The sequence below is a fragment of the Hemitrygon akajei genome, chromosome 4 (genome assembly GCF_048418815.1).
Source record: "Hemitrygon akajei chromosome 4, sHemAka1.3, whole genome shotgun sequence".
NCBI classification, from domain to species: domain Eukaryota; kingdom Metazoa; phylum Chordata; class Chondrichthyes; order Myliobatiformes; family Dasyatidae; genus Hemitrygon; species Hemitrygon akajei.
The window spans coordinates 109,510,427-109,528,358 of NC_133127.1; the positions used below are offsets into that span (position 1 = coordinate 109,510,427).

The 17,932-nt window shown below is 42.1% G+C and overlaps 1 protein-coding gene across 2 annotated transcripts in view; it reads right to left on the reverse strand.

Moving 5' to 3' along the window:
- LOC140726592 (palmitoyl-protein thioesterase ABHD10, mitochondrial-like) overlaps window positions 1-11,948 on the reverse strand; it is a 93,581-nt gene extending 81,633 nt beyond the window's left edge. The window contains exons 1-2 of one of the 2 annotated variants that reach the window (XM_073043170.1): window positions 11,696-11,948; window positions 6,326-6,525 (exon numbers count right to left, since the gene is read on the reverse strand). In XM_073043170.1, the coding sequence (XP_072899271.1) occupies window positions 6,326-6,332 (7 nt within the window). In that variant the 5' untranslated portion in view covers window positions 6,333-6,525; window positions 11,696-11,948. The remainder of the gene's footprint in view (window positions 1-6,325; window positions 6,526-11,695) is intronic. The other variant, XM_073043169.1, reaches the window with a different exon arrangement.
- Window positions 11,949-17,932: the final 5,984 nt, after the last annotated feature.

Below are 17,932 nucleotides of genomic sequence, written 5' to 3' on the forward strand. Positions count from 1 at the left end.
AAGTGCCAGACCAAATCGCAAAGGTTGGGTACAAGCAGAATTGAGGCGGTGGGATCCAGGCCCCAGAGCGTACCAAAGCAACTGAACCCAATGTTTGGACAATGATTTAGGTGCCGGGCCAGATTCAGCTTGCTGCTTCACTCTGCTCTGAACTATGGGTCCATGGACAGACTCTCTTTGGGGACTTCAGTCCAGAATGTTATTTACATCCATTTATTGTTGGATGATTTGATTTCTTTTCTCTCTTCACATTGGGCGTTTGACAGCCTTTTTTTTTAATGGGTTCTTTTGGGTTCTTTGGTTCGTGACTTCCTGTTAGATGAATCTCAAGATTGTTTAATGTATACATACTTTGATAATAAATGTACTTTGAACTTTGGATTCTGGTTAATTCAGACAATTCTGGGGAAATAGCTGGGATTCCTTCATTTAATTGGGATACTACGCTGCTTAATTGGGACAGGAGACTGTTGCCAAGCAGTTTCTAACTCAAGTGCTTATGTGTGTAATTAGACACACCAGTAAGAGGCAGGGCAGACAAAGGAGAAGCACTGGATGTCATTTACTTGGATTTTCAGAAGGCATTTGATAAGGTGCCACGTGAGGCTGCTTAACAAGATAAAATCCTATGGCATTACAAGAAAGATACTGGAATGGATAGAGGAATGGCTGACAGGCAGGAGGCAGTATGTGGGACTAAAAGGGACCTTTTCTGGTTGGCTGCCAGTGGCTAATGGTATTCCTCACGGGTCAATATTGGGGCCACTACTTATCATATTGTTTATCAATGATTTGGATAATGGAATTGTGTCAAAGTTTGCAGATGATACAAAGTGGAGGGATAGGCAGTGTTGAGGAAGCAATGCAATTGCAACAGGACGTAAACAAATTGGAAAAATGGGCAACAATGTGGCAGATGGAATACAGTGTTGGACAATGTATGATAATGCATTTTGGTAAAGGGAATAATAGTGTGGACTAATATTAAAGCAGGACCTCCAGGGTAACAATCTCAGGATTGCTACCTGTGCCACGTGCGAGTGAGGCAAGGAACAGAAAGATTATAAAGATTAATACGTGGCTGAGAGGATGGTGCAGGAGGGAGGGCTTCAGGTTTGTACATAATTGGGCTTTGTTCCAGGGAAGGTGGGATCTGTTCCGAAGGGACTAACATTCTTGCAGGGAAGTTTGCTAGTGCTTCTTGGGGGGGTTTAAACTAAATTTGCAGGGGGCAGGGATCCAGAATGTGAGAGAGGATAGCGAGAGGAAGAATAAAGGACAGGTGGGGACTACACGGTTCCGGAATATTAAGTGTGTAGTAGAGAAAGGTGAGGCGGAACAAGTGATAAGGAGGACACATGTACAGAGGGATGGTCTGACGGAACATGGAGTTAAATGTGTTGAAAGAATAAGTAAATTTAAGAAGGACAACAAAATTCTAGGGGAATGGGAGTTCGGGGAGCTGGGTTAAGCACAATAGGCAGCGATTCAAACAGAGAGAGGAGAAATGGGCTAAAAATTCTATATCTGAATGCACGAAGTGTCAGAAATAAGGCGGATGAGCTTGAAGCCCAGGTGTGAATGGGTAACTATGATGTTGTTGGGATAACGGAGACATGGCTGCAGGGAGATCAGACCTGGGAAATGAATGTACAAGGGTATACGTGCTATCGTAGGGACAGAAATGTGGGCAGAGGGGGTGGGGTGGCCCTGTTGGTGAGGAATGAGATTCAGTCCTTTGCAAGGGGGGCCATAGGGTCAGGAGAAGTAGAGTCTGTATGGATAGAACTGAGGAACAGTAAGGGCAATAGGACCCAAATGGGTGTTGTCTACAGGCCACCGAACAGTAGCATGGATATTGGGTACAAGTTGAATAGGGAGTTACCTTTGCATGTGGCAAAGGTAATGTCGCAGTAGTAATGGGGGATTTCAACATGCAGGTGAACTGGGAGAATCAGGTTGGTGCTGGACCACAGGATAGGGAGTTTGTAGAGTGCCTACGGGATGCATTCTTGGAACAGCTTGTACGAGAGCCGACCAAGGACAAGACTATTCTGGATTTAGTGTTATGTAATGAACAAGATTTGATCAGAGATCTTGCAGTAAAGGAGCCATTAGGAGGTAGTGATCATAATATGATAAGTTTTTATCTGCAATTTGAGAAGGATAAGGGCAGCTCGGAGGTGTCAGTGTTGCAGTTGAACAGGAGCCATGAAGCCATGGAGCCATGAGGGAGGAGCTGGCCAAAGTTGACTGGACGGATAGCCTAGCAGAAAAGACAGTGGAACAGCAATGGCAGGTATTCTTGGGAATAATGCACAAGGTGCAAAATCAGTTCATCCCCCGGAGAAGGAAGGATTCAAAGGGGGGAAAAGGGGCCACAGTGGTTGACAAAGGAAGTCAGAGATTGCATAGCATTAAAAAAAAGGAAGTATGACAGAGCTAAGGTGAGTGGGAGGACAGATGATTGGGAAGATTTTAAGGCACAACAGAATTTAACTAAAAAGACAATACGGGGAGAAAAAATGAGGTACGAACGCAAGCTAGCCAGGAATATAAAGGAAGGTAGCAAAAGCTTTTTTTTAGGTATGTGAAGAGAAGGAAGATAGTTAAGAACAATGTTGGGCCCTTGAAGAATGAATTGGGTGAAATTCTAATGGGAAACAGAGAAATGGCAGAAGAATTTAATGAGTACTTTAGATCTGTTTTCACTAAGGAAAACACAAGCAATCTCCCAGATGTATGGATGGGCCAAAGACATAGGGTAACAGAGGAAATGAAACAGATTGACATTAGGAAGGAAACGGTGATGAGAAGACTGATGGGACTGAAGGCTGACAAATCCCCAGGTCCAGATGGTCTGCATCCTAGGGTACTAAAGGAGGTGGCCCTGGAAATTGCGGATGCATTGGTAATCATTTTCCAATGTTCCTTAGATTCAGGATCAGTTTCTGAGGATTGGAGAATGGCTAATGTTATCCCACTTTTTAAGAAAGGAGGGAGGGAGAAAACAGAGAACTATCGACCTGTCAGCCTGACATCGGTGGTGGGGAAGATACTAGAGTCCATTATTAAGGATGAAATAGTGGCATATCTAGATAGCAGTGATAGGATTGGGCCAAGCCAGCATGGATTTACCAAGGGTAAATCATGCTTGACTAATCTGTTGGAGTTTTTCGAGGATGTAACCAGGAAGTTAGACGGGGGAGATCCAGTGGATGTAGTGTACCTCGATTTTCAGAAGGCATTTGATAAGGTCCCACATAGGAGATTGGTGGGTAAAATCAAAGCTCAGGGCATCGGGGGGAAGACATTGACATGGATAGAAAACTGTTTGGCAGATAGAAAGCAAAGGGTAGCGGTGAATGGGGGTTTCTCGGAATGGCAGGTGACTAGTGGGGTGCCACAGGGCTCGGTATTGGGACCACAGCTGTTTACGATTTACGTCAACGATTTGGATGAAGGCATTGAGAATAACATCAGCAAGTTTGCTGATGATACTAAGCTGGGTGGCAGTGTGACATGTGATGAGGATGTTAGGAGAATTCAGGGTGACTTGGACAGGCTGGGTGAGTGGGCAGATACTTGGCAGATGACGTTTAATGTGAATAAGTGTGAGGTTATCCACTTTGGGAGTAAGAACAGGAAGGCAGATTATTATCTGAACAGTGTAGAGTTAGGTCAGGGAGAAATACAAAGAGATCTAGGAGTCCTTGTTCATCAGTCACTGAAGGTGAATGAGCAAGTGCAGCAGGCAGTGAAGAAGGCTAATGGAATGTTGGCCTTTATTACAAAGGGAATTGAGTACAAGAGCAAGGAAATCCTCTTGCATTCGTATAGAGCCCTGGTGAGACCGCACCTGGAATATTGTGTACAGTTTTGGTCTCCAGGGTTAAGGAAGGACATCCTGGCTGTAGAGGAAGTGCAGCGTAGATTCACGAGGTTAATTCCTGGGATGTCTGGACTGTCTTACGCGGAGAGGTTAGAGAGACTGGGCTTGTACACGCTGGAATTAAGGAGATAGAGAGGGGATCTGATTGAAACATATAAGATTATTAAGGGATTGGACAAGATAGAGGCAGGAAATATGTTCCAGATGCTGGGAGAGTCCAGTACCAGAGGGCATGGTTTGAGAATAAGGGGTAAGTCATTTAGGACAGAGTTAAGGAAAAACTTCTTCTCCCAGAGAGTTGTGGGGGTCTGGAATGCACTGCCTTGGAAAGTAGTGGAGGCCAATTCTCTGGATGCTTTCAAGAAGGAGCTAGATAGGTATCTTATGGATAGAGGAATCAAGGGATATGGGGCAAGAACCGGGTATTGATAGTAGTTGATCAGCCATGATCTCAAAATGGCGGTGCAGGCTCGAAGGGCCGAATGGTCTACTTCTGCACCTATTGTCTAAATGGGGAGAAAGTTAGTTTACAGGTTGAGCCTGTGGTGAAGAAGGCAAATGCAATGTTGGCATTTATTTCAAGGGGATTAGAATATAAAAACAAGGAGATCATGCTGAGACTTTATAAGACAATAGTCAGGCCACATTTGGAGTACTGTCAACAGTTTCGGGCTCCGTATCTCAGAAAAGATGTGTTATCATTGGAGAGAGTCCAGAGGAGGTTCACGATTCTGGTAATGAAGGGGTTAACATATGAGAAGCATTTGGCAGCTTTGGGCCTGTACTCACTGGAATTTAGAAGAATGTTTGGGGATCTCATTGAAACCTACCAAATGTTGAAAGGACAAGATAGGGTGGATGTGGACAGGATGGTTCCTATGGAGGGGATATCCACAATTAGAGGGCACAGCCTCAAGATTGAGGGGCAACCTTTTAGAACAGACGTAAGGAGGAATTTTTATAGCCAGAGTGGTAAATCTGTGGAATGCTCTACCACAGTCTGCAATGGGGGCCAAGTTCATGCATATATTTAAGGCGAAAGTTGATCATTTCCTGATCGGTCAGGGCTTCAAAGGATATGGTGAGAAGGCAGTTGTATGGTGTTGAGTTGGATCCAGGATCAGCCATGATGGAATGGTGGAGCAGACTTGATGGGCTAATTGGCTTAATTCGGCTTCTTTGTCTTACAGTCTTTTAGACACTCTACCGTGCTTAAGAGTAAACAGCTTTTAAATAGTGTCAGTTTCTCGTGTTTGTGTTTAAAAAGCAGTGATTTTTGTTACTGATAGTTGAAGAGAGACAAGCAGTAAGACACTTCAGAACTATTTTGCTGGCTATGGTGTTAAACATTCAGACTTGAAGATGTCATAATGTACTGGTTCCGATGTGTCCCAATTAACCTGAATCTACTGTATTCTAGCTGCCATGTTCACTCTATATCACTTAGCTGGTCCACATTCTCTCAAAGCCTTCCACGTTCCATACTGGAACTGTTGTCACACTGCAAGAGGCACATTCAGGTGGCACTGTACAGATCGAGGGACCCATATTAGTGTCAGACAAGGTAATATAAAATAGATTTTGCAACTACTAACATACACCAAGGTCTTTTCTGTTAGTTTTGCCAAAATTAGTACCAATAATTGTGTTAAAATATATGAAATGGAAGGTAAGAGGCTAACATAGAAACTGATAAATGGTTCTCTAGCATGCAAAAGCACTTGGACAAAGAAAAGTTTTTAGCAGCAAGTTAGAAATGTGTCTTAACTAAATATTTACTTGATAAAGTGTACACAGAAGAAACTGAATGTACTGTAGGATCAATAAAGTCTGTCTGTTTGCAAGATGGTCAGGACCAGAAACTAAATATACTGGGCTGCAAGTTTACAGGGAAAAAAAACATGAAAACAGAGGAGAATGAACAGCCTTGATGCTAACATATCTATACCTTTTTAGTGCGTGCAAAACCAGGTGAAGAAAGGAATCTTTAATTTTCTTATTCAGAGATGATTTACTGAGAGGTAGGCAAGTAGTGTGCATTATTAAGCAGCAAAGATTTGGTGCCACAGTAGCATAGTAGATAATATGACACTATTACAGCTCAGGGCATTCCAGACTTCAGAGTTCAATTCCAGCATCATTCTGTACATCCTCCACATGGGATTTCTTCTGCATCCTCCCAGTTCAAAGGTGTAATGGGTAGTTCATTGACCTGTGACTAGATTAGGGTTAATCGGGGTTTTTGGGGTGCCGTGACTCAAAGGGCTGAAGAGCCTATTCCATGCTGTTTTGCGAAATAATAATGAATAACTACATTTAAGACTTGATTGGGAGTTTCGTAAAGTCTCCAAATGCTGAAGTAGTAGAATTATAAATGCAGAAATTAGACAACCGAAGTATCAAAGGCAAGATTATTTTAATGAAAGACTTTACCATTCATTCAGTGGGATACATGACATGTTCATTTCTGAGAGCCACTCAATTTCAGACTTTTATTCAAGATAGTATTCCCCAATAAGACAGCAGTCAACAATGCTTCAGATTGTCTGGGCTCCTTTACATCTCTCTGCATCTCTTCAACATTGGTTCTGCTGGCTGTACACATGTCCTAAGATTGCAGCCACCTGTTGTACCTGATGCAAAGACGGTATCTCAATTGATTTTAGTGGAAAGGAAGAACTAATACAGACTTTATTTTCAATGACCCCTTTTTATCTAAACATTTAAAATGCAATTAAGATTTTTATTAGGAGTTCAACAAAAGCTATAGTGCATCCATCTTTAGTTGAATAGCAGTTGCTTACTACACAAAAGTATCTACATTACTGTACTGTTAAGTGTAATTTTACCACTGCATCCTGCTATATAACCATATAACAATTACAGCACGGAAACAGGCCATCTCAGCCCTTCTTGTCCATGCCAAACGCTTACTCTCACCTAGTCCCACCTACCTGCACTCAGCCCATAACCCTCCATTCCTTTCCTGTCCATATACCTATCCAATTTTTTTTAAATGAGAAAATTGAACCTGCTTCTACCACTTCTACTGGAAGCTCATTCTACACAGCAACCACTCTCAGTAAAGAAGTTCCCCCTCGTATTACCCCTAAATTTTTGCCTCTTAACTCTCAACTCATGTCCTCTTGGCTGAATCTCCTCTGCTCTCAATGGAAAAAGCCTATCCATGTCAACTCTATCTATCCCCCTCATAATTTTAAATACCTCTATCAAGTCCCCCCTCAACCTTCTACGCTGCAAAGAATAAAGACCTAACTTGTTCAACCTTTCCCTGTAACTTAAGTGCTGAAACCCAGGTAACCTTCTAGTAAATCTCCTCTGTACTCTCTCTATTTTGTTGACATCGTCCCTATAATTCGACGACCAAAACTGTACACAATACTCCAAATTTGGCCTCACCAATGCCTTGTACAATTTTAACATTACATCCCAACTCCTATACTCAATGCTCTGATTTATAAATGCCAGCATACCAAAAGCTTTCACCACCACCCTACCCACATGAGATTCCACCTTCAGAGAACTATGCACCACTATTGCTAGATCACTCTGTTCTACTGCATTCCTCAATGCCCTACTATTTACCATGTACATCCTATTTTGATTAGTCCTACCAAAATGCAGCACCTCACACTTATCAGCATTAAACTCCATCTGCCATCTTTCAGCCTACTATTCTAACTGGCCTAAATCGCTCTGCAAGCTTTGAAAACCTACTTCATTATCCACAACGCCACCTATCTTAGTATTATCTGCATACTTACTAATCCAATTTACCACCCCATCATCCAGATCATTAATGTAAATGACAAACAACACTGGACCCAGTACAGATCCCTGAGGCACACCACTAATCACTGGCCTCCAACCTGACAAACAGTTATCCACCACTACTCTTTGGCATCTCCCATCCAGCCACTGTTGAATCCATTTTACCACTTTAATATTAATACCTAACTATTGAACCTTCCTAACTAACCTTCTGTGTGGAACCTTGTCCAAGGCCTTACTGAAGTCCATATAGACAACATCCACTGCTTTACCCTCATCAACTTTCCTAGTAACCTCTTCAAAAAATTCAATAAGATTTGTCAAACATGATCTTCCACGCATAAATCCATGCTGACTGCTCCTAATCAGACCCTGTCTATCCAGATAATTATATATACCATCTCTAAGAATACTTTCCATTAATTTACCCACCACTGACGTCAAACTGACAGGCCTATAATTGCTAGATTTATTCTTAGAACCCTTTTTAAACAATGGGACAACATGAGCAATACGCCAGTCCTCCGGCACTATACACGTCTCTAGTGACATTTGAAATATTTCTGTCAGAGCCCCTGCTATTTCTACACTAACTTCCCTCAAGGTCCTAGGGAATATCCTGTCAGGACCCGGAGATTTATCCACTTTTATATTCTTTAAAAGTGCCAATACGTCCTCTTCTTTAATCATCATATTTTACATAACTACCCTACTTGTTTCCCTTACCTTACACATTTCAATATCCTTCTTAATGAATACCAAAGAAAAGAAATTGTTCAAAATCTCCTCCACCTCTTTTGGCTCCGCACATAGCTGTCCACTCTGATTCTCTAAGGGACCAATTTTATCCCTCACTATCTTTTTGCTATTAATATAACTGTAGAAACCCTTCGGATTTATTTTCACCTTACTTGCCAAAGCAACCTCGTATCTTAGCTTTTCTAACTTCTTTCTTAAGATTCTTTTTACATTCTTTATATTCCTCAAGCACCTCATTTACTCCACACTGCCTATATTTATTGTAGATCTCTCTCTTTTTCCGAACCAAGTTTCCAATATCCCTTGAAAACCATGGCTCTTTCAAACTTTTAACCTTTCCTTTCAACCTTACAAGGACATAAAGATTCTGTACCCTCAAAATTTCACCTTCAAATGACCTCCATTTCTCTATTTCATCCTTCCCATAAAACAAATTGTCCCAATTCACTCCTTCTAAATCCTTTCGCATCTCCTCAAAGTTAGCCTTTCTCCAATCAAAAATCTCAACCCTGGGTCCAGTCCTATCCTTCTCCATAATTTTATTGAAACTAATGGCATTGTGATCACTGGACCCGAAGTGCTCCCCAACACATAGCTCCGTCACCTGACCTATCTCATTCCCTAACAGGAGATCCAACACTGCCCCTTCTCTAGTTAGTACCTCTATGTATTGCTGCAAAAAACTATCCTGCACACATTTTACAAACTCCAAACTATCCAGCCCTTTTACAGAATGGGCTTCCCAGTCTATGTGTGGAAAATTAAAATCTCCCACAATCACAACCTTGTGCTTACTACAAATATCAGCTATCTCCTTGCAGATTTGCTTCTCCAATTCTTGCTCCCCATTAGGTAGTCTATAATACACCCCTATTTGTGTTACTACACCTTTCTCATCCCTCAATTCCACCCAAATAGCCTCCCTGGACAAGCCCTCTAATCTATCCTGCCAAAGCACCATTGTAATATTTTCTCTGACAAGCAATGCAACATCTCCCCCTCTTGCCCCTCCAATTCTATCACACTTGAAGCAACGAAATCCAGGAATATTTAGTTGCCAATCATACCCCTCCTTCAACCATGTTTCACTAATAGCTCCAACATCATATTTCCAGGTATCAATCCATGCTCTAAGCTCATCCACCTTTCTTACAATGCTCCTAGTATTAAAATAAATGCATTTAAGAAATTCGCCACCTCTTACACTCTGTTTATCTCTAACGGTGCAAACAACTTTATTATCTTTTTCTTCCTTCTCCCCTACATCTTCGATCTCGTGCTCCGTTTCTCTGTCACCTGCCTATCCTCCCTCACACAGTCTACTAGCTTTCCCTATTTCTGAACTAACCTCCTCTCTCCTAGTCTCTTCAATTTGATTCCCACCCCCCAATCATTCTAGTTTAAAGTCTCCCCAGTAGCCTTCGCAAATCTCCCTGCCAAGTCCCCCTAGGATTCAAGTGCAGCCCGTCCTTTTTGTACAGATAACACCTGCCCCAAAAGAGGTCCCAATGATCCAGAAACCTGAATCCCTGCCTCCTGCTCCAATCCCTCAGCCACGCATTTATCCTCCACCTCATTCCATTCCTACTCTCACTGTCGCGTGGCACAGACAGTAATCCCGAGATTACTACCTTTGCGGTCCTTCTTCTCAACTCCCTTCCTAACTCCCTATATTCTCCTTTCAGGACCTCTTCCCTTTTCCTACCTATGACATTGGTACCTATATGTACCACAACCTCTGGCTCCTCACCCTCCCACTTCAGGATATCTTGGACGCGATCAGAAACATCCCGAACCCTGGCACCAGGGAGGCAAACTACCATCTAGGTCTCCTGACTGCATCCACAGAATCGCCCATCTGACCCACTATTGAGTCCCCTATTACTACTGCCTTCCTCTTCCTTGCCCTACCCTTCTGAGCTACAGGGCCGGACTCTGTGCCGGAGGAACGGCCACTGTTGCTTCCCCCAGGTAGGCTGTTCCCCCCCCGCCCCCCAACAGTACTCAAACAGGAATACTTATTGTCAAGGGGTACAATCACTGGGGTACTCTCTAGTACCTGACTCTTCCCCTTCCCCCTCCTAACCGTGATCCACTTGTCTGCCTCCCGTGGCCCCGGTGTGACCACCTGCCTGTAACTCCTCTCTATTAACTCCTCACTCTCCCTGACCAGACGAAGGTCATCGAGTCTGCTCGTTTAAGCTATTACATAAAATGATTAAAGGCTGTTATTTTTTTATGCCCTGCCACAATTGCCACTTCCCGCGTAGCCTTTCACAATCAGTTACAAGAGGATATCAATCTTATACAGCAGAATCTCATGATCCCTATTCCACTATTATTATTCAGTGTGGTGTGGCCAAGTTGAATGAAATCCTGGGAAATTTCTGTATCTCCAGATCAGACACACTTCTTTTAAATATGCCTTCATAAGCAAATAATATTGAGAAGAGAATCAAGTTAGTAATCTTGTTCATCAGAGCCCTGTCCAAAATCACAATCCCACAGTACAGTGAAAAACTAATGGCTCCACATTTGACTCTTTAAAATCATTTCTAGTGTTCCAATCATCAATCAGTCTCACTATGTGTCGCCTTTTAAAATTCAGCAATTTATACTATTCTTGCTTTTTTTCTGCCAAAATAACTTTAGACTTCTCAATTAAATTTGACTTGCCAGCCTATTAGATCAACAAAGAAAGTGGTAAGTGGTTTGTTTTGGACTGCTGATGCAATGCAGTAATCAAGAAGAAGCATCTGTCAATGTTCTGATGGTCACAAATTTGCTGCATGAATGCACAAATATCAAGATCTCAAAATGAGATTTAACAGAAAGCAAAATTTAAGCTGTTACCCTATACGAGTTACACATCATCAGTGATGAAACCTGGAGTCTCAGACACCCTCGCCCAGGCGACCCCAGTCAGGGCTGACGAAACCCCGGCTTCAGTCCGGGCAGCACTGGCCAGGCCCACGGGTCACACTTCCTGATCCAGGGTCACCTGGAGGGTCGCTTCGCAGCCTCTATGACAATCCTGGTGGCTCTTCCCTTTGCAGCCCCTGTTCTATAAAGTGTTTCGTCAATTGGTGGTGTGTGATCAACAGCAGATTTGATAAACTGGCCCGCAAATACCATCTCTGTTCGCCAAACTTCCTAACTTCCGCTCCCTGGGGAAAACGGACTTAAACAAACGCGCCACTTTGTTTGACCCTCTTCTCCATCGAATTCCCACAGGAGTCCTTTGCCACTTACCCACATGGATAGAGCAGGGAGCACGCCAGCGTAAGGCGGCGCTTCTCACTTCAACCAGGCCCAGCAACCGACACAGCACTGCGGTCGCCATCACGCACCAGGGCAGCAAGCACTGAATATTCATGAGCCTGACCCCGACGCTGAATTATTAATTAACTCGCATAGTCGGGTGATGGATATTAATGAGGGGGGCTGGACACTGAATATTAATCAGCACGGACTTTAACGCCTCACATCCGGGTTTGTAACGTCGAACTCTGATGGTCACTGTGACGTCACATTCCAACAGGGCGACTCCTGCTAGCGAGTTGGCGGAGTAATCGTGGACGGGTGAAAACAGGGAACGTCTACAAGAACACAAGAAGTGTTAAAAAGTTAGGGGGTAGCGCTTGAGAAAGAAAGGAGGACAAATGAATATTCTAAAATGTTTCATGCTACCGCAGGATAGGATGGGCCAAGTCGGTGGGCATGGGATCGAAGGTGAACATGGTTCAAAATTGAATTCGTTTTTCTGACTGGAAATGTCCTTTAAAAGCTGAGGCATTGAGTATCAGAGTTGGGATAGAACCATAGATCACTACAGCACAGTACAGGCCCTTCAGCCCTCCCATGTTGTGCTGTGTGCAGCTGTATAAAGTTTCGCTTGGTATACCGTTACGGTTGCCATTATCGCAGTGGCATTCAGACTGCAGAACTGCTATACCAGGATGTTGCCTGGACTGGGGAAAGTGAGGGGCTTACTTAAAAGGAGAAAATTCAAAAGTCTGAGGTGCAAAGGGGCTTGTGAATCCTTGTGCAGGATCCCCTAAAGGGTAACTTGTAGGTTGAGTCTGGAGAGGAAGGCAAATGGGATGTTAGCATTCATTTCAAGAGGACTAGAACATTAAAGTAAGGATGTAATGTTGTGGTGTTATGAGGCCTCGCTTGGAGGATTGTGAGCAGTTTATGTAAGAAAGGATGTCCTGACACAGGAGGAGGTTCACGAAAATGATTCCAGGATTGAAAGGCTTATTTGAGAAAGTTCATTAGAATTCAGAAGAATGAGGTGTAATGTCATTGAAACTTATTGACCACCATACTGATATCTTTTAACAAATAAGCAAAACATCTCGAAAAGAGGGAAATTTAAAAACAAGTACCATAAACATGTAAAAATGTAGTAACATACCAGTCTCTGAAAGATTGTATTTCAACTTTATATTTTGGTTGCCAGGTGTCAATATTTAACATTTTTATACACTTAATATTTACAAGAAACAATTATTTCATATTTACTCATAAAATCAGAGATTTATTTATATTGCTGCTTTTTCAGAGAAATAAATTCTTTCTGGCACCCATGCAAAGGGCTGAAAAACTGAAGACTTCCAAGTCAGTTAAAAATGAATGCTATTCAGTAAATCATTACAACTGCTGTATTTGCTTTTAGATTGATATCAAGGGGTTCACATTATGATTAAAGAATCACAAATTCATGGGAGAGCAGGAAGTCAACTGGCCCAGTAAGTTTTTGCCATCCCTCTATAGAGCAATCCAATCAGTATCATTCCTCTGGAAAGTTACAGCAATTCTAAAAGCCCATAGTGTCCATAAAGCCCATATCTGCTCCTGGAATATTGTATATGTTCCATCCACCCAAAGAAAGATATAGTTATGACAGAGGATGTCGAGAAGATTCAAAATAATGACTTGTCAAGATTGGCTGGGAAATCCAGAATCAGGGGTTACTGTTGCAACATAAGGGGTTCTCAGGATTGCAATTTCTTAACTACTTTCCCCTTCTATGGAAGATTTTGCAGGTCTGATATAGACATCAATAACCTCAGAACCCACAAAACTGGACTTGTCACTAATTAAAAGAACTGTGTATAGAAAGCTGGCTGTCATGGAACAGTTGTGAATGTACACTCTGTGGCCATGCTTATTTGGTAGAGGTGGCATTTCGTGGATCTCTGTGGTCTACTTCTGCTGTCAACCGTCCACTTCAAGGTTTGGCATGTGCATTCAAAAATGCTCTTCTGCACACCTCTGTTAACAATGCATGGTTGTTTGAGTTACTGTTGCCTTCCTGTCAGCTTGAACCAGTCTGGCCATTCTCCTCCAAACTCTAACAAGGCATTTTTGCCCACAGAACTGGCAGTCACTGGATATTTTTTCCACACCATTCTCTAAAGTCTAGAGAAAAACCCAGGATGTCCTCAGTTTTTGAGATATTCAAACCACCCTGTCTGGCACAACAATCATTCCACAGTCAAAGTTACTTAGGTGTATTTGTTTTTAGTTATTTAGAGATACAGAATTGTAACAGGCCCTTCCAGCCCAATGAGCCCACACTCCCCAATTACACTCAATTAACCTAATAACCAGTACATCTTTGGAACACAGGAGGGAAGAGGAGCACCTAGAGGAAACCCGTGTGGTCACAGGGATAATATACAAACTCTTTACAGATGGTGCTGGGAATTGAACCAAGTTGTAGGCGCTGTAATAGCATCATGCTAATCACTACACAACCATGCCACCCCTTTTTCATTCTGATGTTTAGTCTGAACAAGAAATGAACCTCTTGACTATGTCTGCACGCCTTTTTGCATTGAGTTCTTCTTCTTGTGTTGTTTTATGGCGGTTGGCAAACCAGCTTTAAGGTGCATTACCGCCACCTACTAGACTGGAGTGTGGATCATTTGATAAACAGGAGGAATGAAAAGAATTGCATTCCTTAAATTCTATATAATAAACCAGAGTCAGATACTTCATGAACTCCCACTTAAAATGTCTTCTATACCCACAGCAGTTTTTTGTTTATCTTAAGCGCTCCTATCATCTTCACTCTTTCTCTTTCATACTTCTTACATTTTACCAATACATGTTCAACTGTTTCTGGTTAATTACAGTATTCACACAACCCAGTTGGATGTTTCCCTATTTTGTATAATGTGTAATTAAGACTTGTGTGACCAATTCTTAAACGACTGATGATCACTTCTATCTTTCTATGCCCACCTGATATTCTTTGGTATCTGACTTGCCTTTGTATTTTGTACGGTTGTCTCCCTGTTGCACTCTCATCCCAGTGCTTCTGCCATGTCTCCTCAATACGTGTTTTCATAATGCTTTTGACTTCCACTTTGCTTAGAGGGATCTGGACCTCTATTATAGATGATTTGAGTGATTGTTTAGCTATAATGTCCCACTTTTTCATTACCCTCCACACCACAATGAGCAGGAACCCAAAGGAAGCTTACTTCTACCCCATTGTCGGTCAGTGTATACAAATTGCATAGAACCTCCAATAAAGTATCCTGTCTACTTTCAGGTTTTCTTGATTTGATAGAGGTTAATGCAGACAAACTGTCTGAACAAATTACAGCCTTTTTGACATTATTTTCTTCTATCCAAGATAATGCGCTCAATATTATAACCATATAACAATTACAGCACAGAAACAGGCCATCTCGGCCCTTCTAGTTCATGCCGAACTCTTACTCTCACCTAATCCCACTGGCCCACTCAGCCCATAACCCCCCCCCCCCCATTCCTTTCCTGTCCATGTACCTTTCCAATTTTACTTTAAGTGACAATACCGAACCTGCCTCTACCACTTCTACTGGAAGCTCGTTCCACACAGCTACCACTCTCTGAGTAAAGAAATAACCCCTCGTGTTACCCTTAAACTTTTGCCCCCTAACTCTCAACTCATGTCCTCTTGTTTGAATCTTCCCTACTCTCAATGGAAAAAGCCTATCCATGTCAACTCTATCTATCCCCCTCATAATTTTAAATACCTCTATCAAGTCCCCCCTCAACCAACGCTCCAAAGAATAAAGCTCCACATTTGTTCAACCTTTCCCTGTAACTTAGGTGCTGAAACCCAGGTAACATTTTAGTAAATTTTCTCTGTATTCTCTCTATTTTGTTGGCATCTTTCCTATAATTCGGTGACCAGAACTGTACACTATACTGCAAATCCGGCCTTACCAATGCCTTGTACAATTTTAACATTACATCCCAACTCTTATACTTAATGCTCTGATTTATAAAGGCCAGCATACCAAAAGCTTTCTTCACCACCCTATCCACATGAGATTACACCTTCAGAGAACTATGCACTATGTTCTACTGCATTCTTCAATGCCCTACCGTTTACCATGTATGTCCTATTTGGATTATTCCTACCAAAATGTAGCACCTCACACTTATCAACATTAAACTCCATCTGCCATCTTTCAGCCCACTCTTCTAACTGGCCTAAATCTCTGCAAAATTTGAAAACCTACTTCATTATCCACAATGCCACCTACCTTAGTATCATCTGTATACTTACTAATCCAATTTACCACCCCATCATCCAGATCAATATTGCCATTAATACTACATTCTTGATAAATTGTTTGATGTTCTTTTCCTAATGCTAGTTTTGCACTGAGGAATGTAGACTGCAATACCTGTGTGGCTAGAGCTAGGGTCTTTTGATCCATCCGTAGATATCACTAATTTGTTTCCAAAATGCAGGTCTATATATTCTTGTATATCAGTTTGATTCCACAGTTAGACTTCCTTTTTAAAAGTTCCCAGCTGTCTTTTAATATAGCTTTAGCTGGATGTGAATAGTTATACCCCATGATGTTAACCCAGTAATGTAGCATTATCTTTATTCTTCTAAGTCTTAATGACATTTCCCCCATTTCGACTTGAAGGGCTGATACAGGTGATGTTTTGAAGGCACCACTACATATCCTGAGGGCCTGAGCTTGTTCAACATCCAGCATTTTTAAATTACTTTCTGCAGCTGACATGTATGCTACACATCCATAATCCAATGTAGCCCTCATTAGAGCTTGATAAATACTTAATAGCGATAACCTGCTCGCAAGATCCTATCCAGCAAGACACCTCGATAAGTTGTTTTTTTTTACATTTATTTGTAACTTTCTCAATTTGCTTTTTCCATGTTAGTTTCTCATCAAATAACAAACCAAGGGGACTTCCGGTAAGATGGCGATTGCTTAGCTGCTCCGAACTTTTGTTCCGTTACTGTCGCTACCTTTGCACTAAATGTCTCCATTTTATAAAGCTTAGTTAGGAATTATTTCGGTATCTCTTACTTGCCTGTGAATATATCTAACTTACAATGTCTAGCAAGAGTTCTAAATCCGGGAGAAAAGAAACTACGACTTCGTCGGACGTGACGAAATGCTCCGAGTCGAAATCTTAAAGGAAATTAAAACCGCTTTCAAACAGTTAGAAGAGAAACTGGATCGGATCAACGACAAAGTGGACAAACATGCTGAACACTTATCTCGCATCGATTCGACTTCTGAAGCTTTAGAAAGTCGGGTTCGATACTTGGAGACTCTCTGTTCCAGCTTAGAGGAAAAATCTAATAAACTTCTTTCCAAAATGGTGGATCTCGAAAATCGCAGCAGACGCTGCAACATCAGAATTCTGGGATTACCAGAGGCAACTGAGAAGGGGTCAACCGTGAAGTTTTTCGCCGAGTTTCTCTGTGAGATATTCGGGAAGGATCTGCTTCCAAACCCGCCCGAGCTCGAACAGGCACACAGAGTTAACGTCCCTCCCGAAATTCTGGGATCCCGTCCACGACCAGTAGTCTTGTGTTTCCATCAATACCAGGTAAAACACAGTCTGATTGTGGAGGCACGTCGCAGAGGCTCTTTTTCTTTCCAGGATACAACCATTCGCTTTGTGGAAGATTTTGCACCCCAGACCTTAAAGATGCGCACTGAGTATAAAGGCGTAATGAAAGTGCTTTTTGATCGTGGTTTCAAACCTTCCTTTTGTAATCTTGCTGACCTAAGAATCAAGTTTAATACCGGGGAATTCAAGTGGTTCAAATCAGCGAGGGAAGCTGAAGCGTTTGTGGCAAGTCTTCCGGCTATCCAGTCATCTTCGGAATCTGATCGGGCCTCCTAAAATGGTGGATAAGTACTCCTCGTAGTAAAATTACTTTCTCTGGACTCGGAATTCACTTGAATCACTCAGACATTATTCACTGAAACTCTAAAGGCTGTTGACAATCTCTCCCGGGATTTGGTGTGTGTGTAATCTATTTTAACCTCTGTATAACTTTACCTACAGAGTTCTACAACTAATTCTAACTTGTTTTGGAGGTTTGAAGTCTTTAGTGAAGGCCTCCCTGTTTGTTGGTTCACAGTTCAACTGCTGATTTATTTTTCCTCTGTTTTAAATATTTACTTATTTTATCTCTTTCTTTTC